The 23820-nt window shown below is 40.7% G+C and overlaps 1 protein-coding gene across 1 annotated transcript in view; it reads left to right on the top strand.

Moving 5' to 3' along the window:
* LOC114684453 overlaps positions 1 to 23820 on the top strand; it is a 157905-nt gene that overhangs the window by 51906 nt on the left and 82179 nt on the right. The window contains 24 exon segments of the mRNA XM_037203622.1: positions 864 to 1013; positions 1334 to 1534; positions 3100 to 3154; positions 3157 to 3253; positions 4630 to 4798; positions 5045 to 5141; positions 5634 to 5746; positions 6876 to 7001; positions 8217 to 8345; positions 8587 to 8697; positions 9011 to 9073; positions 10368 to 10502; positions 10962 to 11049; positions 11964 to 12102; positions 12939 to 13072; positions 13198 to 13232; positions 13323 to 13439; positions 13809 to 13957; positions 14560 to 14644; positions 15526 to 15582; positions 18327 to 18451; positions 19995 to 20083; positions 21325 to 21374; positions 21790 to 21957. Of these exon segments, the coding sequence (XP_037059517.1) occupies positions 864 to 1013; positions 1334 to 1534; positions 3100 to 3154; positions 3157 to 3253; positions 4630 to 4798; positions 5045 to 5141; positions 5634 to 5746; positions 6876 to 7001; positions 8217 to 8345; positions 8587 to 8697; positions 9011 to 9073; positions 10368 to 10502; positions 10962 to 11049; positions 11964 to 12102; positions 12939 to 13072; positions 13198 to 13232; positions 13323 to 13439; positions 13809 to 13957; positions 14560 to 14644; positions 15526 to 15582; positions 18327 to 18451; positions 19995 to 20083; positions 21325 to 21374; positions 21790 to 21957 (2682 nt within the window).

Here is a 23820-nt window from a genome sequence, read left to right as displayed (position 1 = left end):
TTTAATTCTTTAAGGTCCTGACAATGATCCTTGAATCCTTATTGGAGGCTGGAGTGGAGGGTAGGGATTGGAAAGACAGGAAGGACAGGGTACTGGCTACTGGAAGGACACTGAGAAGGGGATGATCACATCTAGAAAGTGACAGTATGCGCCAGATAATGAATGCATTAGTCATGCAGGTGCTGCGTAAGAAACTTCAAATAAAAGAACAGAAAAAAATTAGAATGAAATGCTGCAGTTGAAAGCAAGTGCAGTATATGTAACTTCAAATCTGCGTTTCTGGCCTTGGGACATGATAAGACTGGGATGCTGGAAATAAAAGTTTATATAATGACATTTTCTACTCCCCAGTCTTATACTTGGTTGATAAATCTTAGACCAAAATGATTGAGAAAACTTGTATGAGATTCCAGAAAAAACTGCTACAGCCCGAACCACATTACTCATACTGCCCTATTCTCTAGACTTTCAACACCAAAGGGGTCATGATATGAAGAGGTGATGAGTGAGAAAAAATAGCTTATTTGACAATAGGAGGAGAAAGTCTTTCTGACCAAATGAATTAGGGGTCAAGTGGTCCAGGGAAGGAATGAAAATGAAGTGTGAGCACAGGAGGTTTTTCACGGTCGATCTCTTTCTACAGTGTAATATAGAAGGTTTTGAGAGTGCTGACATTTTCCTTTTACCACTATCTCCCACCCCATCTATACAGTTGTACCCTTACAAACTGTAGTGTGCTCTTTAAATCATTAAAAGCAGAGCATAAAGATAGACTAAGAATGACATTTATACTTAATTTCCAAAAAAGAAAGGTTCAAGTCTGGCAAGATGTGTGTCCTGAGGATGAATTTGCATTCCTTCAGGTGGCCACCATCACAGATATCAATCTCGTGCTGGGAGAAGCATATACAGTCGAGTGGGACATCATGATGGACCAGGAGAAGATAGACTGCTACCCAGATGAGGATGATGCAACTGAGGCCAAATGCACTGCCCGTGGCTGCATCTGGGAAGTAAGCATGCTGAGGATGTTCCTGGAAACTGGAACTCTTGAAATACAATCTACAATGTCTTTAGCATAGCCCAGTACCCTTGCATTTATTAAAATCCACTAGAAGAAAAAGCTCCAGATGAGTCTGATTTGGATTGAGGAGTAGAGTGCGGAAAAATGGGGTGTTTACTGTGTTGTTTGAAGTTGAGGAATTTAGAGTCATGCTTATTTTAATTGTTACAGACCTTAGTGACTGAAGTGATGGCTTTCTCCATATAAACTGACTTATCTATGTGATAACTCCAGATCCCTGCTGATCTAGGATATTGACTTTCTTTTTAGGAATCCAGCTCTTCTGGGGTCCCTTACTGCTACTTTGCCAATGAGCTGTACTCAGTCAGAAATGTTCAGAATCACCCAAATGAGGCCACAGCGGACATCTCCTCGAAGCCTTCTCCTTATAGCAATGCCTTCCCCTCTACACCCGTGAATCAGCTGCAGCTCCGAGTCATCTACCACAAGAATGAAATGCTGCAGTTCAAGGTAAACACAGTGTGTACCATCAGGTGTGGACAGGGCCTTTTCAGTTCCATTACTCTGTGCAACCTTGTGTTACAACATTATAAGATTTTTTATTTGTTTAGTAAGTAGTCTAAAACAACATTCTAATGAAGAGAGCAATTAGATGACTGGTAGAATAGTGAAACCTCGCCTAATTTTGAATTTGAGAGAATCACTGTGTCTAAAGAAATATTTTGGGAGAATGAAACATGGAAAGGGAGCAGAAGAGGCTACTAGGAAGGTTGGACAGTTATAGATGAGTTTGGTGGCGGTATTGGAATCCTACACATAGGCTGATATATAGTGAGTACTCAAATGCTATTGGAATAGTACAAGGCAGTGATCAAGGCAGAGCGGCTTTGCTTAGACTACCCTTAGAATCTGGGCTCAATCTGGACTCAACTTCTCCATCTTCTAATGTGTTGTTTTGTGTGTGTGTGTGTGTCCTCAAGAGAATGGAGTTGATTGGGTGTGTAGCCTCAACTCACACTCACTAACCGTTAGCTATGTAGTAGTTCTCTCCATCATACTCATGTCTTTCTGAGCCCACTTTAACACTCTGGTTCTTTTGTTTGTTGTTTCTTTACCAGAATCACCTGCTCTCAGTTTTGTGTTGCTTTACTGCTGCTTAACTTCTAAGATTCAGCCTGTATTTCTTCCATGAAACCATCTCACTGTTCCTTCCCTGTAATAGCAAAGCCCTTCTGCAGAATTTGTGTTAGCTCACATCCTCCAGGAGTGCTGAATTCTTCTTTCTTGTTTCCCATGAATTACTAAGCATTTTATGACATTAACCTTGGCTTATTCATTTCCTATCCCTACTAATTACTATTGTATCCACAGTAGTATTTGGATCCTTAATTATCCAGCTGTATTTCATCTTCAGAAGATGTTTTTAATTAGAGAAATTTAGTTTTTTTTTCCTGCCAATTTCAGTGATTTCAGGTCTCCTTATACCCATACATCCACATACAAAACAATATATCATATGTTTATAAGTACCATACCAATTTCAGAATGAACTTTTCATGTTAATAGCAGTGTTGAAATAGGTGAAGATTCTAGAGCCCATAATACTGAGACATGAGCCAGATCAAGCTATTTAATAGAACTTTGTTCTCTGGTATGTTGGTTAAGTCCTGTATTGTGAGGTAAAAGAAGACAAAACATTCAGCCTCTGGACTCTGTGCAACATGCTCAGAGTATCTGAGGTATTTGTCTCTAGAGAACAATTCTTGACTAAATTGTTCTTTTGAAATGACAGCTAACTGTGAATATTTACACTAGAGATGTCATGTTTTGACATATTTACATTTTATAGATGATCAATTCAGTACAGTTAGGATCTGGTGTTTCAATCCTCTAATGTTTTGTGAGGTGGAAATTAAACATCTTCATGAGTTATTTTGAATTATATTAGTAGTTATGCAATTATATTATTAATTGCACATTATTGTTAATTATGAGCACTGTCAGCATGCTAAGAAAACATCATAATGTGAATGCTATATTTTTTTCTTTATATAAAATATTCTCCTCTGGCCTAGATCTATGATCCCAACCACAGTCGGTATGAAGTCCCAGTGCCTCTGAACATCCCTGCTGCCCATCCAGCACCCCTGAAGGCCGTCTCTATGATGTGCTCATCAAAGAGAATCCATTTGGAATTGAAATTCGCAGGAAGAGTACAGGCACTGTAATGTAAGTGGGTCCTGTCTGACTTGGAGTTTCTGCTTTTCTAAACCTTCCTCACCAGGTCCATATTAATTGAAGACATCCTGGCTCAAAGCATCAGACTGATCTCATTTGAATCTATAATGCATTAGTTACCTTTTATGGGTGTGATAAAAACCCCAACCAAGACAACTTATAGAAGAGTTTATTTGAGTTTATGGCTTCAGAGGTTTGGAGTCGATGATGGTGATGTGGATGCAGGCAGCACACAGGGCAGCAGGAACACTGAGAGCTCACCTTTGATCTGCAAACAAGAAACAGAAAGCAAACTGGGAATGGTGTGAGCCTTTCAACTCCAAAGCCTGTCCCCAGTGACATACTTCCTTGACCAAGGCCAACCCTAGTCTCCCAATAGTCCCCAAATAGTGCACAAATAGAGACCAAGTATTCAAATATCTGGGATTATGGGTGATATCTCACATAAACACCACACAAGAGGAAATGCTTTCTTTTCTTAGAGGAAATCTTTAATACTCTGGGAGGGATTATTAAGGCAGTTACAGGTATGTGGGAAATATTGAACAAGTATTATATTATTATATTAGGTTATCTTCTGGTACTGTGCTCATAGACAGATATGGTATATCTTCCACTAAAGAAAGTTTAAATTATCCTATGAAGAGGAATTTGATATAGCAACAACTGCTGTGCAGGAAAAATCAGGGAAATCAGATTATTTGTAAACTTCGATATCATGATCTGATTTTGTGTCTCTGAGCATGAGGTGATGTTTGAAATGGAAATGAGATTAGGAGGAGTCCCACAGGGAGTTCTGGGTAAAGGAACATTTGTAATAGAATGATGTAAGTCATGAGCCAGAGGAAATTTATCAGTTTCAATAGAGAGATTACTCTGAGGTAACTGCTTGGATAAATGTGGGAGACAAAGCAGGAGTGTTAGGTGGGATTTAGAATGGTAACAGCCCAGAAGGTTCCTCAGATGCTGTCAGGAGAAGTGAGCAGGTACATGAGCAGAAGTGTGAGGTGGTGTGAGATGCTCATATCACAGCCCTGGATACCTGTAGGAAGTGGAGCATCAGGGGTCAAGAGCAGAAGACACAGTGAGTCTGGAATGGTAAGGTGATAAATGTGATTGGACATGCGACTGTGGACAACACTAAAGGAAGCAGTGATACAGTGGAAGAAAAGACTTACTGTCACTGCGGCCTGTAGCAGGGCTGACTGTGGTTATTTTAGTGAATGAGACTTGCTTGTTTTATTTGAGAGAGACTCAGGTATAGATGGTATGGGAAAATGGAGGGCTCTGTTGTCCTCACAGAGGCAGCTGCTGGAAGCTACTAGGAAGCTGATTTCCTTTTGCAAATGTTCCTCTTCCTTCTGCAGCTGGGACTCTCAGCTCCTGGGCTTCACCTTCAATGACATGTTCATCCGCATCTCCACCCGCCTGCCCTCCACATACATCTATGGCTTTGGGGAGACTGAACACACAACCTTCAAGATAGACTTGAACTGGCACACATGGGGCATGTTTTCCAGGGATGAGCCCCCAGGGGTAAGGGCAGGGCGTTGGTGTCTGTGTTCTGTCTCCTCCATCCATGCTGGGTGCTTTGTGATGTTTTTTTCCAGACTCCACATGCTTGTCTCCTTCTATTGCTAGGAGGATGAAGATCTTTTTAAGTTCCCCTTTCCTCTGCTTTTCTTACCAGAAGAAGATTGACTCAATGTAGCAATCAAGTTTCTGTTGAGTTTCTTTCCCAGGCACACAGTCTCCTAACCTCCTTTTCCCTATGCCTCTCAGTACAAGAAGAATTCCTATGGTGTCCACCCTTACTACATGGGTCTAGAGGAGGATGGTAATGCCCATGGAGTCCTCCTGATGAACAGCAATGCCATGGGTAGGATGAAGCTTTGTCCTCTTATTATGTGCCAATGATTCTGAAATTGCTTTAGAATATATTTGACTTGGCTGTCACTATAGACTTTATGGATTGGTTTTTCCTTTCATTGATTTTTTTTTTTGAGACAAGGTTTCTCTGAGTAGCTTTGCGCCTTTCCTGGAGCTCACTTGGTAGCCCAGGTTGGCCTCGAACTCACAGAGATACGCCTGGCTCTGCCTCCCGAGTGCTGGGATTAAAGGCGTGCGCCACCACCGCCCGGCTCCTTTCATTGATTTTTTATGCATATTTTAATTATATATAATTTACCCAACTTTTATTAGCAATGCAGCTAGTTGAGAGCTTTTCTTGACTTCTACAATTCTATATGCTCCTACTCCAAAATATCTCCTGTCAGTGTGTTACAATTGAAGAATAAGAAGTTGTGAATTCCAGGGCAAATATTCTCAACAGGAAGGATTTCATCATGATGACATTTTCTTGTGTTTCCAGATGTGACATTCCAGCCCCTGCCTGCCCTAACATACAGGACCACAGGGGGCATTCTGGACTTCTTTGTGTTCTTGGGCCCAACTCCAGAGCTGGTCACTCAGCAATACACAGAGGTAGGAAGGAAAGCCTTTTTGAAATATGTGTGTTGTACATGTGTGTTTATACACTCATAATGTTTCCAATCCTGCTATACAGAATTGCCATATATGTAACTGTCATATAGTACCTGAATTTGATGGTCTTTCTCATGGGAATTTATAATATGGAATATAGGAGAGAGAATATATTCCTGTAACTATTAAAATGATCTTTTCTTCACCCATTGAAGTATAGCAAAGTATTTGTAGCAACTCAGTGGTGGGCTGATGTGGCTGGTGGAACTATGGTAGTAGTGATTTTGATGGTGTGGTAAGGCATAGTGATATTAAATGTAGTGGTAGTACTATTGGTGAAAGTGATTGTGAGGATGGTGACTGTTTTGATGATAACGATAGAGAGGAAGTTAGGACATGAGATGGTCATAAAAGTGATTGTAGTGGAGTCGATGATGGAAGCTGAGAGAGTGAGGTTCATGTTAGTAATGGTGGTGGTAGATATGATGATGTTTTGGTAGAAGTGGTGTTGGTAATGATGATTGTGTCTGTGATGGCAATGGGAATTATGATGGCAAATATTACATCATGACATTGTCACAGTGCTTACAATGTGGTGATAGGGACAATGACTGTACTTGTGATGGAGGTCATGATTACAATAACATTGTTGGTGACAACATCAACTAGCATGTATGAAATATCTACTGTGTGTGTTACTTAATGCATGTGAGAGGGTGTCACTCCTAGTAAGTTGCTCAGTGAAAACAACATGAGATAGCCCCTACTCTTACCTTTGATTGACAGGTAAAGAAACAACACAGAAATGTGATATAACTGCCCAAGGTCACACAATCAGCAAGACCTAGAGAATGGCTAAGTTAGCCATTTCTCTTTTTGTTGTGTGTTTTTAGTATTTAAATTTTATATCTAGGAATCTGAATAAAAGCAGGTTTTCCAGAACTCCTGGAATGTGTGCTCTGAGAAGCTGTAGGTTTTTCTGTAGTGTGTCCCAGGAGTTCTCACCCACCCTGCCACTTACTCTCTGGGTTTGAATTTGGTGTTAAATTGGGTAAAATATTCTGACTTCATATCCAGTTTCCATCCAACTTCTCCTCTAACATTCTAACACTTTCTGTCTGTTTTCCAGTTGATTGGTCGGCCTGTGATGGTACCTTACTGGTCCCTGGGATTCCAGCTGTGTCGCTATGGATATGAGAATGATTCTGAGATCTCCAGCTTGTATGATGAAATGGTGGCTAAGCAGATCCCCTATGTACGTATGTCTGTTGGGGATTTGTTTGTCAGATTTAAGTGTGGCTTATAATGACACACTGTGTTTTCTCATGTCATGTCACACTGAGCCTAGACTATCCACAGTGATTCAGGGGAGACCATTGCCCTCATAACAGTGGTGGCTTAGACTAACAAAGAGGAACTAAGACTGGTTAGTTCCTGGATGCTCTCTCCTGTACCAGGCTTTCTTCTGCTTCTTGAATGACTTCAAGACATATACACTTACTCACGTGATATAAAACACAACTCCAATACTATCTTTGCTTAATTAAAGAAACAACCCTCATTCAGTGAACCCGGCCCATATGAGGATTGCTTTCTTGGGCCTGGCAAACCACAGTGCTGGCTTCATGCTGGACTCCTGTAATGAGTTTGTAGTGGATCACATACAGAATCAGCACATTCACTTCAAAACCAGAGGTCCAATAATCATAAATTATTTTGTGACCATTTGGTTTTGTCTTGTATACATTGTTCTGGGTTGCCTTAGTGCGAATCAAATCACTTCCTCTGACAGCGGTTCTCAACTTGTGGGTTGTGACTTTTTTTGGGTTAGTCCAACAGCCCTTTCAAGGGGTCACCTAAGACCATTGGAAAACACAGATATTTACATTATAAATGAGAGTAACAAAATTACAGTTATGAAGTAGCAACAAAAATAATTTTATGAATGGGGCTCACCACATCATGAGGAACTGTACTAAAGTTTCTCAGCATCAGGAAGGTTGAGAACCACTGTTGTAATACAACATCTCAGTGAGAGCTCTGCATTTGATCATCTCCAACACTGGGTCCTCCACAGTGAGGACAGTTTTTGTTTTGATTATTTTATAGTAGACCTATGATTGTATTATATGCACAGTGAATATTTGACACTATTTTCAATGAACACACATCACTGATCTCAGGACACACTCATAGAGAAAGTCAAAGTACTTTTTCTTACAGTATTTTTATTTATTTATTTTTTACAACAGCCTTTGTAGGTTGGCATTGTTACTCATCATACATTTTTTGTTGATGTTGAAATCATTTTTTCCTGTTTTTGAGTGAAATATTTAAAAATTAGTGAACCCAAAGATCCAAAGCTACAATATGGCATACCTAGCAGTTGAAATTGCCAGACACAAGCTGTGGCAACTGCTAGAGTCTGAACTTTCCAACCAGCAGCCACACTTTCTTATACCATCCACAGGACGTGCAGTACTCAGACATCGACTACATGGAGAGGCAGCTGGACTTCACCCTCAGCCCCAAGTTCTCTGGGTTTCCAGACCTGATCAATCGCATGAAGGGCAATGGGATGCGGGTCATCCTTATCCTGGTTAGTTTGTGTGAATGTGTAGGTCTGTGCTTGGGACAATGGATGGGCTTGATGGGAATCACCTTAGAGTGTCTGTCCTCTCCTGTTTCAGGAGAGAAATAAAAGTGTAATTAATATAAATGTGTTTCTGGGAGTCAGGGAAATGCTACAGTGAAATTACAACTGGGGCCTTCCCTTTTTCCACCCACCTTCTTTGTAATCCTCAGTCTTAACTTTCACCTGCCTTGTGCTCTGATTGCAGGACCCAGCCATTTCTGGCAATGAGACACAGCCCTATCCTGCCTTCACCCGGGGTTTGGAGAACAATGTCTTCATCAGATATCCTAATAATGGAGACATTGTCTGGGGAAAGGTATGAGCTTCGTGTTGATCTAGCGAGACTCACCCTGGGCAGAGCCACCATTAGTGCTCTTCAGAACTGTTGATTTTGTGCCTGTTATGTGTGGTTTCTAAAGTTGTGGTTTTCTTTCTCTCTTCTTTTTTTTTCTTTTATTTTCAGTTAATACCTGTTGATGTGCTTAAGAGCTTTTTTTTGGAATCCATTCTCTTTCAGAGCAACCCTACCTGACAACTACTAGTCCTAGAACCACTGCTTATAGTTTCTTAAGAACTTACTTGTATGAGCAATGTTCAGGACATTACTATTAAATATTTTCTCTCCATAGGTCTGGCCTGATTATCCTGATATTGTGGTGGATCCCTCTCTAGACTGGGATATGCAACTGGAGGTAAAAGGCCCTACATGTATGCTCAATGTAGTCAGGGTTGCCAGGAGGAGGCAGTCATGTGTAGGAGACTCGATGTGTCTACACTTAGGACAGAGACATGTGAGAAAGAATCGCTTAAGAGCAATGGTCCTCTTGTCAGTCTGAGACCCATTATTTTTTGTGTCGCAATGTTTTACTTCAAATTGTGATATTGCATTATTCACCATGAGATTTAAGACACAGTGTGCTCAAGTTTCCTGTCCAAACTTCTCCATGTCACAATGGCAATTTCAAATGCAAAGCTGTCAGTTCGAAAGGGCTATGAACTCCCAACTGGATGCTAGCTCTATCAGTTCCAGCTTTGTCCTCAGTTATGATATCTTTTTCTCTCCATGTGTATTTATGTTCACACACAGGCTGTTCCATATCTACACATTAATCCCGCACCACCCTTCCATCCTTCATTGGGCCTCTTGACTTCCCTTTTCCTTTTAGTTGAGGTCTCTTATTATTAATTTGCTTTCTTCTGTGAACAGATTTTTCCATGTAATGGAACCAAGTAGCCTTGGTTTCAGCCCTAATTTTTTTTTCTCATTTTCATTCACATCTGTTGCTTGGATGAATAAATTCATTGACACAACTGGCAAAAGAAGCATCAGTCCTTTTTCTTGCTAAGATGTTTATCCAGTGCACTGAGGCAGCCTGTTAATTTTTTTTAAATGAGTTTTTCTGATATACCTTTGAGCAGTGTTGACATGGTTGGAAGGCAGCCGCCCTTGAAAGTCAGTATTTGCTGGACCTTTAACTCTTCCTTAACAATGATCATAATTGAGGAGCTGGAATTCCAGTATCAGTGGGTGTGTTGGGAAGTGTAAGATAGTCCTAGTGTGCCAGACATGTGTGATGGTTGAGCTGATGATGAAGCTGGTCTATACTTGCTTCACAAGGTACAGCTGAGATCTAGAAACCCTGTTAGATTCAAGAACTAATCAGGTAAGTCATCATTCAGGACATAAACATAGAAGTTTTAAATTTAGGTTTTAACCACACAAAGTCCAGGATCCCCTTGACCAGTCCATTCCATACAATGTAGATGGTTTCCAAATGCTGGGAAGGTATATTATTTGTGATTTTTAATCTTTACTCTTAAATTTTTTTTCCTAATAAGTCAAGAATGTTATATCATATAGGCTCTAATCAGATCATCGCTATGTACAATTGTGGAGTTATAGGAATTCATTAAGTTCTTATAAAATGACTGTTTCCTACATAATATATTCATTTCCAATAAATGGATTGTATGTTACTTTGACAGCAATACCGAGCTTATGTGGCCTTCCCAGACTTTTTCCGTGATTCAACTGCCACGTGGTGGAAGAAGGAGATTCAAGAACTCTACACAAACCCAGAGGAACCAGAGAAGAGCTTGAAGTTTGATGGCCTGTGGATTGTAAGTGTGTATGGATGTGTCTGTGTATACACGAGTATGGGTGTGTTTGTATTTGTTTGTGTTGTTTTTAGCATGTGGATCCATGACATTGGGCAAGGTGACAATAATTACCAGAAAAAAGTTTTCAGACAAAGCAAAGTGCCAGTCATCCAATCAAACTTAGAATTGTCCTTAACCTAGTACTTTGGAACCTGTCTGAAGTTCCTGGTGTAAAACTTCCACAACGATTAGTGGGAATTCCTTAAAGCATTGTTTGTCACCAGTGGGGGAAATAAATCATCTATTCAATCATGGTGAGGTTAATTGTTCTTTCTGTTCTGTGCTTCACCAGTGGTTCATGACCCTCTCTGGGCAGCATCTATAGAGATGTTAGATATTGAATGTGTAACTACTTCTTTGTTCTTGAATTGACAGAACTTAACTATCTTTAAAAATTATCCATAATTTTGCTATTTGTAGGATATGAATGAACCTTCCAGCTTTGTGAATGGGGCAGTTCCTTCTGGCTGCAGCAATGCTACTCTGAACCGTCCACCCTACATGCCACGTAAGGACCTTGGGATCTCTTCACTTGTTGCACAGTGGCTGGAAGGAAGAAGATGAGCTCAATATCCTGGGGTGACCTTGACCATCAAGGGAACCTCCCCACCATTATTATTAATAATAGGACATGAGACAAAAGCACATCATATTATCCAACTGGAGATGTTAGAAAATTTCTTGAATTTTTCCAGAAATCACTCAACTGTGCTAATGCCTCTGTGATGTGATAACTTACAGAATTTCTTTTTCCACCAATACATACAATGAAGTCACTTCCCCTTGTGGACTTTTGGAGTTATGCCCACTTATAGCTTATCTTTATATACATGCCTTTTCTGAGTTGTGAGAACTTCCAGAGACATCACCAAATCTAAGTTTCCAAAAGTATAAGAGACAGACAACACTATCCACTTACAGAAATATAAGGAAGATATGAAATAGAAATAACTTATGTATTAAAAGCTTATGGAACTAGAAGGATGATTCAGCAGTTAAGTGTGAATACTGTCCTAACAGAGGACCCATGTCAGGGGCCTCAAAGCCACTGGTAACTCCAACTCCAGAGTATTGGATGCCTTCTTCTGGTCTCTGCAGGCAATCTCTCTTTCTTACACACACACACACACACACACACACACACACACACACACACACACACGAATAAATTAAAAGTAAATCTTTTAAGGAAGCTTATATTAGGACCTGCTCCATGGTGAAGACTTGACATATTTCTACTTCTTTTTTATGATTGATGCTAAAATGCTTCACACTTGCTACTCAGAGAAGCCTATTGCTTTTATGCTCCTGGGTAGGGGAGTGTTACCCAGGCAGAGGTTGTTAGTCTTAATGTTTTCTAAAAAGAGGTGAAAAATTAAGAGTCAAAGGTGATCTTCACTGACATTTCATTATTTTCCCCAGATTTGGAAGCCAGGGACAGGGGCTTGAGCAGCAAGACACTGTGCATGGAGAGTGAGCAGATTCTTCCAGATGGCACTGCATTACGGCACTATGACGTGCATAGCCTGTATGGGTGGTCCCAGACCAGACCCACCTATGAGTGAGTGACCTTCTCCTTTCTCAAGTTGGTGGCACCTGTAGAGATAGTCAGTGATGGGTTTATTTTCATGAATTTGTTGTTCATTTTCCATAAGAAGGGCTAGAAAGTAATCTAACTAAAACTTTGTAAATATTTATGTTTATTAAGCAAACATTCTATGAGCATGTGGCCACACACTGTGGTTATAGCTGGAAGCAAAATTTAAACAAGGTACCACCACACCAGTGGGAAATAGCGCTGGTGAGGACCCACTGATCTGGGGACACCAGGTCATTACACATGTGGAAAGTGCCATAGTTAAAAGGAGCATCAGGTAGAAGAGACAGACAGGACGAGGAGGACTGAAAGGTCCCTCCTTTATCTCACAACTGGATGATCCTTTTCGATGTCTGCTATACTATTGTTGTGTTTGTTTCTTAATTTGGTCACTTTCATAAGACAGTCAGTGCTTCTTTTATTGAATAACACCATGTTCTGTGCCCAATGTGTAATACTAATTATCTCCTGCGAAACTTTAGAAAGGGATTTCTATTCATCTTCTTCACATACAGAAAAATAAATACTGGGTAAATAATTAAGAACCCTTATTACTGGTTTACCTTTTTGTGACAATCTGTGGGTTCATCACATGATGATTTTTTTAAAAATGATGAAAAGGCATGGAAAAGGTGTCCCCTGCCATTATCCCTGTCAGCCAGCAGAACGCCCCCAGATCAGATTCCCAAATTCTCTCCAAAGATGGAAAACATTGGCCATCATAAAAGGGTTAAGAAGAGAAATTCTTTTGCCTTCTTTTCTCTGCCCTTCTTCAGTATAACTTCCTGTTTCCCCACCAGAGCTGTGCAGGAGGTGACAGGAGAGAGAGGGGTCGTCATCACTCGCTCCACATTCCCCTCTTCTGGACGCTGGGCAGGACACTGGCTGGGGGACAACACAGCTGCCTGGGACCAGCTGGGGAAATCCATCATTGGTGTGTGGTTGTGCCCAGGGGCTCTGCTGGCTGTGGGTGGAGAGGGGAGTAGGGTCCTTGGTGAAGGGGGAGGAGCAGGCAGAGAATGAGTGCCTGTCCTGACCCTGCTGCATCTCTCCTTGCAGGCATGATGGAGTTCAGTCTCTTTGGCATCTCCTATGTAAGTGTCCTTGCATGCTCCTCCTCCCTAGGAAGGTGGCCTCATCTCTCAGAGAGCTCCCAGAGCTCACTCTGTTCCTTGTTGTTTCAGACCGGGTCAGACATCTGTGGGTTCTTTCAAGATGCTGAGTATGAGATGTGTGTGCGCTGGATGCAGCTGGGTGCATTTTACCCCTTCTCCAGGAACCACAACACCATTGGGACCAGGGTAGGATGTCAGCTTCCTCACCTATATTACATCACTGGGAATGCTTCCTCAGTTTCTGAGTTCAATCCTGCTGCCTGTTTTCCTTGGAACAGCATCAAGTCATAGTCTTTAATATTACTTAGATGGCTTTTTGCTTAGGGACTATTTTCCATCATATCTCATGAAGAATGTCATAAATTTTTTTTCCTGGTAGAATTTTACTGATTTTTATCAGTCCATTAAGAATACTCTAGGATTCCTAGTCACCATTTTATAAGGTTTATGGTATGTTAGATGTGTGATATACAGTTTAAATAGGCCTTTAATGACCTTCTTGAATTCTTTAGTTGTCTCTGGAGGACTTTGAACACTTTTCTTCTGTTTCTTTAGAGACAAGACCCTGTGTCCTGGGATGAAACCTTTGAGAATATTTCCAGAAGTGTGCTAGAGACCAGATACACCCTGTTGCCTTATCTCTACACCTTGATGTACAAGGCCCACACGGAGGGCAGCACAGTTGTGCGGCCTCTTCTCCATGAGTGAGTGTTCAGCTGGCGTCCTGTTGAGCAAGGGACAGTTTATTTATCATGTAGGGTGGAAGTGGATCCCAACAATTTTTCCACATTGAGGTGATAATTCCCTTTTGTACGAGCTCTCCAGAGAATATCTCTATCACTCCTTCTAGTTCAGTGAAATACATAACATTTGTGTTTGATATAAGATACTTACTGAAGTTATATAATGAAAGCTCCCAGCATAGCACAATTTCTTTCTTTTAAGGTTCTGTGAAGACTTCCCTATTTGTTGTTGGGATTTTGTTATTTGAACCCTGACCAGAATATCTTCTTGTAACTTTAGTGGGCATTTTAGGGACAGATGACAAGACCAGCAGATTATTGCATTGTAATGTGCCATGGTGAAGAAATAGAAGATGTGTTGTGGCAGACAATGCATTTCTGAGGTTTTAATAATACAGCATGTAGAAAATGGGGTCTATGTGATCCTTATCAGTCTAGTGAAATATAAAGAAGGTATGGAATGTAGCTGGATTTCTGACTTGGGTCTGAACTTGAGGACTTCTTCGAGGCCTTGTTCTGAGGCCCCACTGGGGTCACATTGGCACCTTCATTTCCTTTTCCAGGTTTCTGTCAGACCGGGAGACATGGAATATAGACAGACAGTTTCTGCTGGGTCCAGCCTTCCTGGTCAGCCCTGTGCTGGAGCCTGTGAGTATGGAGACAGGAGGGATTCAGGATTCCACTGCAGAGCTGGTGACTGGGGTGACACAGAGGCTGGCGTGAGAGGGATTAGGTGACATGCTCTCCTACTTTGCACCGGTCTCCTTTGCTCCTTCTGAGCCACGTGACATGCCTTCGATGTTCTTAGACCTTTGATGTCAGCCTAACATTTCAAGGAATAACCTTGTCATGTGTTTAAGGATGTAATTATTTCTCTTTGAGCTAAGGTAAGGTCTGCAGGGTTAAGAGCAGGAAGTGTAAAGATTCCTTATTTTCCATTTTTCTTAACTAAAATGAACTGAGAACTATTTGTAGCAGTGTGTGATTTTTTTCTTATCTTTTTTGTCCTGTAATTATTTTTTTTTATTTTTTAGGTTATAATGTAATTTCACAATTTCTCCCTTCCCATCCTACTATCTTTTGAAAACAGCTAGCTTTCCCTTTCCTTCTACACATGGTCTGGAAGCTAGAAAAACAATTGATTTATTTACTCTGTGTATAAAGTAGCTTTTGATAAAATGAACAGATAGTTTACACCCCTTGCATCTTTTTGAGGCTGCACAATTTTCTTCTGCTCTGTGGTCAACATTGCCTATTCGTTCCTTAGGGAGGGGATGAATACATCTATAAGAGAGTGGTGTTTGTTTTTCTCTGAAGTCTTGTTACCTGAGGCGCTTTGTGAAAGCACTTGTTTTTGGCAAGCTAATTTCTGTTGCTAGAAAAGGAGGATCTTCATCATTGATACCATAAGGGAGATGAAATAATAATTTTGTCTAATTCTGTTAGTTTTACTATTAACTCCGTACCAATGCACGCTGGTCACTGTAAGCAGAGTTCACTGCTCACACTTTCTTTGTCTTTTGTTGCAGAATGCCAGAAATGTCAATGCCTATTTCCCTACATCCCACTGGTATGACTATTACACGGTGAGTTTTTCTTTATATTTGTACAATTCAGAAAGTGGTAGCATACAGAGTGTCCGCATATGATAGATACCAAGTTTCATGCCACTTTGGGAATCATCTTTTGTGGTCTTGAGTGGCCACTTTACATTTTGTGGCCTCATTTCCTAGCTTCTCACCATGACCAGTCACCCTTCAGGCAAGTGTTCTGCAGTGGCAGGCAGAGTTCTCCTTGGTGTCATGCTTGGTGGACGTCTTTCTGTTTGAGTCTGTGGCTTTGTCTTAATATCATTCCAGTGGTGAGACACCAGTAAACTCTTGAAATTATGCTGTAGGTTTCATTTTTGTTTATGAAGTTCTTATTCCTCGAGATCTTTTCCTCTTTGCATTTTATTAAAAGCAGACTTCAGTGCTGGAGACATGGGCAAACATGTAGGTGTGTAAGGATAGAGGCTATGTGTCTGGAGTTTGATTCCTAGATCCCACTAGATGGCAGAAGGGGAGAAACTCCTATGAGTTATGCTCTGATCTACACACACACACACACACACACACACACACACACACACGTACACACACAGGCACCCCCCAATGGATAGACAGATAGATAAATAGCACACACACAGAGGCACCCCCCAATGGATATACATATATATATGTATATATACATATATATATACATATATATATATATATGATAGATACAGTTTCAAAGTCAGTCTCTGCAGTTTGTAAACTTAAGGATAATTCCTCTATATCATTACCCAAGGTTAATAGCTATGAGACATATGTAAGTATACAAAACACATAAAGATACATGTTACAGGACTTGGCTGAGTTACTCACATGTATTTACTGATGAGAATCCAACAAGAAGCTCTCTATGATGTATTGCTGGCCAGTGCAATCTAAGGGTCCAGGTGAAAGAACATGGTATTAGAAGTTTGCTGTCCTCTAAGAAAAGGAGGAGGAAGTGGCAGACAGAAGAAGTCAGAGTCTGTGCCAGTCCCTTGGGGCACAGTCCCAGGGGATTGCTGTAAGTGGGTGAAAGCTGTGTGAAGATTAGCAGAGTGCATTTCCTCCTCTTCTTTGTCTTGGGAGCACTAGACACTCCTCCCCATGCTTTGTTGTTGGCTTGTTCTGCCTTCAGGGTGAGAATGCTCTAGTGCCTTCTGAGTAGACAACAGTCAGCATAAGTGATCCTTGTGTTGCCTGAATTTCATGTTGTTATTCCTCCTTGTTAAGGGAAACCTTCTGAGTATGTTGGGAGTTTCTAATATAGGACCTGAACTAGGGATAAGTAGGGAGAAGGCCAGGACACACAATTTAAGGAGGCCCAGTACTGTAAGGCTCACCCTGCCTTTACAAGGCCTTGAAAGCATAGACCACCTTAAAATTTGCACCCTAGGCATCTTGCTAGCCTGTTATAGTGCTGACCTTACCTAGTAAAGTGCTTTTTGTTGAGCAGTAGGTGTAGAATTGCAGCCTGATGAAGCTGAGCACATAATCAGTACTTAAGGTTTGTTTATCGAAAGTAGTGGCACATAAGTAAATGGCTATAGGTACAACATTTTAAAAGTGAAGTATGATGGCTAATAAGAAAGAGTTTCCTGGATTGGCTAATTTTATTTGTGGCTTTTAAATAGAAGGTAGTTTCAGATAAAGGGGTAGCAACTGAAATCACCCGCAAAGGCAAAAGTTAATTGAGCAAGCTGTTCACAGAGAAAGAAAAAAAAAATAAAATGATGTTTACTTAAAACAAAGATGAACTGGTTAGAATTGCTGAGAAAATATTGCCTTAGCTATTATTCATGAGCTACAGATACTCAGTATTTTTCTTTGTTCTTTTCTTTTCTTATTTTTTTTTTAAGGGGGGAAGGCAGGGATAGCTAAACAGTGTGTCATGTATTTTTACACTTCTTATTTTCTGTTGTATTGGATCACAGCCATACACAAACTATATGAATACTCCTTACCTCTAAAGCAACAGTGTTTAGATACCTAGCAGAGGACAATTGCAGTGTCTCACGGTCATTGTGGGATGGGGCAATGGAGCTGCTAGTGGCCTCTATGGAACAGACACCAATACTGCTACTTTCTATCCAAAGGCATAGAACAGCCTCGTCACAAGAAGGACATATAATTCACAAAATAAGAATGGAACCAATGCCAGGGAGATGTAAGCGCTGCTGTAGCTGAGACAGCATAGGAAGGTTTGAGACACACGCCAGGTCACACTGCACCTCACACACAAGAGACTAGATGAAAGTGTTGCGAGAACATAGAGTTGGGTATATCCTGTTAAGGATATTTAAACAACAATATATCCTTGGATGTTTTCTATGAAGCAGGAGTCGGAAGTGTTAGTTACCGAGTAGGTGTATGAGAACAAGTGAGGAGAGATGGAGAATCTGTGGTTTCTTGGTGAAAGAGAGATCTAGTATTGCTCTTGGGGGAAATGTTTCAGGAACTAAGAAGGAGTGGCAACATTGCCCAATGTCACCCCCCCCCCCAATTAGAAACAGTGTGTGCAGTGAGAGTGTTTGGATCCACAGGAAGACCTCATCTGGCAGGTGCTGTAACTCTCCCATAGCTCCACTCTCCATAAGGTCAGGGATTCTAACAGGGTCTTAAAGCTTTAACACAGCAGAGGGGAACAACGTGTGATAATGACCTATGTTGAATGGTGGTGACCTGGTTGTTCAGGACCTGCTGGCTGTCCAGGGAGGTGTGCATTCTTTCCCTCATCATCTCTTCTCCTGCCACAGGGTGCAGACATTAATTCAACAGGAGAGTGGAAGATCTTGCCAGCCCCTCTTGAACACATCAATCTTCACATCCGTGGTGGTTACATCTTGCCATGGCAACAACATGCCCTGAACACACACTTAAGGTGAGTGATGGGACTAGGGCTCTGCTTTGCATCCTGTGAGCTCATCCTTTTGTGATGAAAAACTACATTTACATCAAGCATGCCTCTCAAGGCCAAAAGCAGTTTTCATTCTGCTATATGTGAACATGCTTTGCCCCTTTTCACAAATGGGTATTTTGTCCATATCTGTGAAATGTGGTGAGGAAGGATGATGATGACTTCTGCCTTTGCCTGTGTGTGTGTGTGTGTGTGTGTGTGTGTGTGTGTGTGTACACGCTTGTCTGCATGCAGGACTTTCATTGAACTCTTCTCGAGAAGCTGTAGTATAGTCTGAAGGTTTCTCCAATCCTGCCTGGCCCTGAGGTCAGGATGAATCTTTCCCAATTTCGTCCAGCAGCTACTTGGTCCCAAGTAAACACACAGAGGCTTGTATTAATTAAAACCGCTAAGCCATTAGCTCAGGCTTATTACTGACCAGCTCTTACACTTAAGTTAACCCATAATTCTTATCTATGTTTAGCCATGTCACTTGGTACCTTTTCTCAGTTGTGCCTTGTCATCTTGCTTCCTCTGTGTCTGACTGGCTATCGTTTCCTCCAAATTGTTATCAAATTTCTGAAAGTGCCACTCTACACTCTCATATCTTTTATTGTGTCACTTTTTACTCTCTACTTTTGTTGCTTGGCAAGTGTGTTGAATGGGTCTCATAATATTAAGATTTAGGAGTTGTGTGGATTTATCTTTATATTTATTAGCATTTTAGCAATGACAGCTCAATCCATGGACAGTAAAGGAAATCAGCTGATTTTCTTGATAGTAGGGTGTGATCAGGTAGTGGAAAGTTGACCTGGAACAAATACAATAGGAAGCCAGAGGCCAGGGAGGTGCCCATGAGGAACACGCATGAAGCTGCTGTGTTTTGTTTTTCTCAAAAGAAAGTAATAGACATTAGAATAAGTAAAACTAGTCAGGCAGCCATAGTGGTATATAACAGAATTAGCACTTGACTGGCAAAGGTAGTAGGACCATGAGATCATGACCATTCTGGACCAGGGAGCCAGCTCTATGCTAGTCTGAGCTGCTTGTCTCAGATTAAACAAACAAATGATTCCAAACAAAGGCACTCAATATAGAGTTACCATTACATAGGTTAATATTATTTTGTGTGTTTCTGAGTAAACATTTCCTTGGCAGAGAGAGCATATCTAATTGCAGCAGCTGATATAGTCCTTACAGGATGGTCTCTTTAGTGATCTGGCTATAGCAACACTGCCTAAGACTCCATCCTATTCTCATAGTCTGCATGTAGCTGATGTAGTGATTCTGATGCTCACACCCTGACTTCCAGTTTGGACATATGTTGCTGAGGTTTGGGATATTTCTTTCTTGTGACAGTGATCCTGGAGACAGTGTCTTCTAGCATTCTTAGCCCTGTTCTGAAGGGAAGAAGTCATCCATGACTTTACCCATCCATCTTTTACACATGTGAAATATTGTGGCAATATTTTCTGAAATCCTTTGAGCCCTAAGGATTTGTGCCTTGTGTAAATCTTGTTCCCCACAGCCGGAAGAACCCTCTTGGTCTGCTCATTGCCCTGGATGAGAACAAAGAGGCAAGAGGAGAGCTGTTCTGGGATGATGGGCAGTCAAAGGGTGAGTGTGGTGAGAGGGTGTGGCCCTTGTAGACCTGCATGTCCGACTCTGTCCCTTCACCCATGCTGGCCATTCAGCTGTTGGTTAAATCTCACCAGGCATCCTAGAGCATCCTCCCAGAGAAAACACGTGTTTCTGCATGTAGTGGTCAGAGGCCATGACAGATGAACCTCAGATGGAGGAGGAGAACATCTCTCTGACTCTGTCTCTCTGAATTCTCTCCTTGGCAAATCATGTCTAACAGGCTCTTACTTCATGGTTAAAAGACACCTGAAGGACACATTTTCAAGACTGTTTCTGTAATTAATTTTAATTATAAATCACTTTCCCATGAGCCCTTGGTGGGGAAAACTGTTGATGATATGAAAGGCACACCCATGTCAGCAAGGCAGCAAGTGCACACAATCCTGATTATGTGCATCTTCTGTGCTTCTGCACACTCTTTCTTTATGTCTCTCCCTGCCTCCCTCCCTCCCCTTTCTCCCTCCTTTCTTGTTTTCTTCTTTCCTTCCCTCCTTTTGTCTCTACTGCACTAAGAATTCCATGACTCTACTTTGGGAAATAGGTTTCCATTGCTTCTCTTTGCTGTCTCACCTACTTCTTCTAGTGGAATATGATCCAGATTCATCTCTGCTCTAACAGTGCAGGCCTTCCCTCTTCTTTAATATTAAAGAATACTCCATTGTGTTCATGCACTGTAATTCTTTTATTCATTCATCTGCAAATAGATATTGTTGTTGTTTCCCCATCTTAGCTCTCGTGAAAACGAGGACAAGAGACTCAACAGAAACCTCTTAGGAGGAAATATAGGGGAAGCTTCTTTGATACTGGGCATGGTATTGTGATTTTAAGTATGACACCAAAAACATAGGCAACAAATCATAAAATAAGTTTGTATAGTCATTGTGGAGAACAGTGTAGACACACCTTCACATGTTTAAAATCAAACTACCATATAGCACAGAAATTCCATGTCTGGTTATGTGCCATCCAAAAGAAATGAAAACAGTATGCTTCAGAGATACTGGGTCTCTCATAGTCACTGTGGCATTATCTCTACTAGTGAAGATCCATAAGCAGCCCAAGTGGCTGACAGATGAATGAATAAAGAAGTTGTGATACACAGATCTAGTGAAGTGTCTTCAGTCAAGAGAAGAAAGAAGAGTCATTTTTAAGGAAAGGCAGGTGAAGCTTGTCTTTTGTGGTCACCAGGCCTGACTGACATCTCTTTTTTTTTTCAGATACTGTGACCACGAACACTTACCTATTCAGTGAATTTTCTGTCACCCAAGTGAGTGCATATTTTTATGAATATTGTGTGGAATTTTGTATGTAGATGACTATATATGTTTTTCTGTGTGTATCTAGCTGTATTTGTTTAAATATCAGCATTTATGTGGGTGAATACACTGCTATTTATGACTTGATTCAGAATTGTATCAGCTATGTTATTAGAAAGAATCAATAATAATAAAGAAAATCAGGTGACGTTGTAAAAGACAATTCTATAAAGTATCATTGTGTTTCCTACACTCTCTCTATGGGCAATGTAAAAATAAATTTGTACCCCCATTAGCATGTACCAGCAAAGGAAATTAATAGTCCTTTAGAGCAGATGAAGGGTGTTGTCTAGGATGGGGTATTCGAGGGCCTAGGGAATCTAGGTGTTCATTTTTTTGTTCATAATTATGCTTGATGTGTTTCAGAACCATTTGAATGTGACAATTTCAAGTGCAAACTACAAGGATCCCAATAACTTGGCATTCCAAGAAATTAAAATCCTTGGGACACAGGCAGTTTACAATGTTAGAGTGAAACAGAATGGTGTCCTTAGTCAGATGTCTCCTCAAATCACTTACAATTCAAGCCTGAAGGTAAGAATTCATTTTGTGAGGGAGACTTTCAAAAACCTCTATGGCTTCTTGACATCACTTCGTGCTAAGATCACATGAGCTGTTGAAGGACCAGAGCACATCTGATGCCTGGTGGGGATGTCAGAGTATGAAGGAGGAAGGTAGAGATGTAGAGATAGTTTGAGGGACCATAACTCCAGTTTTTCCATCCCTGGTTTCTTCACTCTCAGTGTTTGCTTTTCTGTAATGGGGTGTGGGGACAGGATCTGAGAGCTGATGGCTTGTGCTTGGTAGAGATAGAGATCCTATGAATACAAACTTTAAAGTGCTTTTATCTATTTACTTTTTCCCTTTTGTCGAGCTCTATCGAGAACAGTACATGTTCTCTAACATATACTTTTGAAGGACATAGTTTATTCAAAAGTTGGTGATACTACTACCATAGATGGTGATTAGAAAGTGCAATTCTAACAGATGTAATAAGATCCAAACTTGCTGTATGACTTCATTTCTATTCCGCTAGTTCCTCATCATTGTGAGGAACGTTTCCCTAGTGAACTTAGATTTCTACTAAATGGTGTATTGATATTTGACATATTGTCATCACAGCTTATAAAGAGGATACGTATACTACCACATTACAAAGGAAGACTTCTGTGGTTGTTTGTGTCTATGGCTAAGTGTAAGATACCTGAAGGATGCATATGTGAAAACAAACTTTGTTCATATTACAAAATAAGATACTTAACATATCGTGAAAAAAACCTTCTTTATTGTTTGAATCAGGGTGGTGAGAGATGCAATTCAGATACATAAAAATATGCAAAATTATTAAGAAAGTGCCTAAACCAACATTTGTAAAATATTTGCTTTGGTTTTGATGGAATGCAGTAGTTGAGACCAGCATTTTGGTTTTGTGGAGATGGAGAAATGGTTCAGCATTTAATTTCACTGCCTGTTCTTCCAGAGGTCCCAGATGTGATTCTCAGTTCACACATGTTGATTCATAAATATCTGTAACTCCAGTTCCAGGGAATCCAATACAACCTCTGGCTTCTGTGGATACCACACACACATAAGGCACAGACATATGTGCAAGCAAGACACCCTGCACATAAAATAAGGCTGGATTCATAAGCTCTATGAGACAAGAAGTCTTAGATGAAAAACAGATTGGAGTTTTATTTCTCTGTAACAAAAAGTTCAAAGTTGACGACTTGCTGGAATTGGTTCAGAGGTTTACTTTGTCAGAACTAAGGTCTGTCTTGTGTAATGAGTAAAAGTGTCTTTGTGAATCTAGTAACAATGCCCTTATTTTAGGAGACATGAAAAGGAAAACAAAATAAGCAAAGAGAATAAAGAAAAAGAGGAAGGCAGAGAGAAAGCTGAAGGGTCACACCCTTCTAGCAAGAAAGACACTCTGGAGAAACATGTGAACTCAAAATTTACTTTTCCGGCCATGAATATGCTACAGTCATGAAAATTTCAGATATTAATGACAATAATCTGTTAATTGAACTTGAAATACCAATACAGAAGATTACATTTTATACACAGAATGTAGCTGCTAATGAATTCAGAAAGGGCCTTGTTTTCCTAGAAAGTGTTTGTCTTGGTGATGCTTTCCAAGTTGAGCTATCAGAACAGGGGAGCTAAAGGGCTCAGAAGTCTGACATTATCAGTCTGTAACTGCATGCCTGGCTTAGGACATTTGAAATGGAAGTTTATATAATGATATTTCCTAGTCCTCACTCTTACCCTTAGAAGTAAATCTGAGATAAAAATAATTGAAGTAGGCCAAGTGGTGTGGCACATACCTTTAATGCTAGCACTTGAGAGAAGAGGAAGAGGAAAACATATTTCTGTGAGTTTGAGGCCAGCCTG

Source organism: Peromyscus leucopus, chromosome 3, assembly GCF_004664715.2.
Source record: "Peromyscus leucopus breed LL Stock chromosome 3, UCI_PerLeu_2.1, whole genome shotgun sequence".
Taxonomy (NCBI): domain Eukaryota; kingdom Metazoa; phylum Chordata; class Mammalia; order Rodentia; family Cricetidae; genus Peromyscus; species Peromyscus leucopus.
The sequence above is the reverse complement of the archived record's forward strand: the minus strand, read 5'-3'. Positions and strand labels throughout refer to the sequence as shown.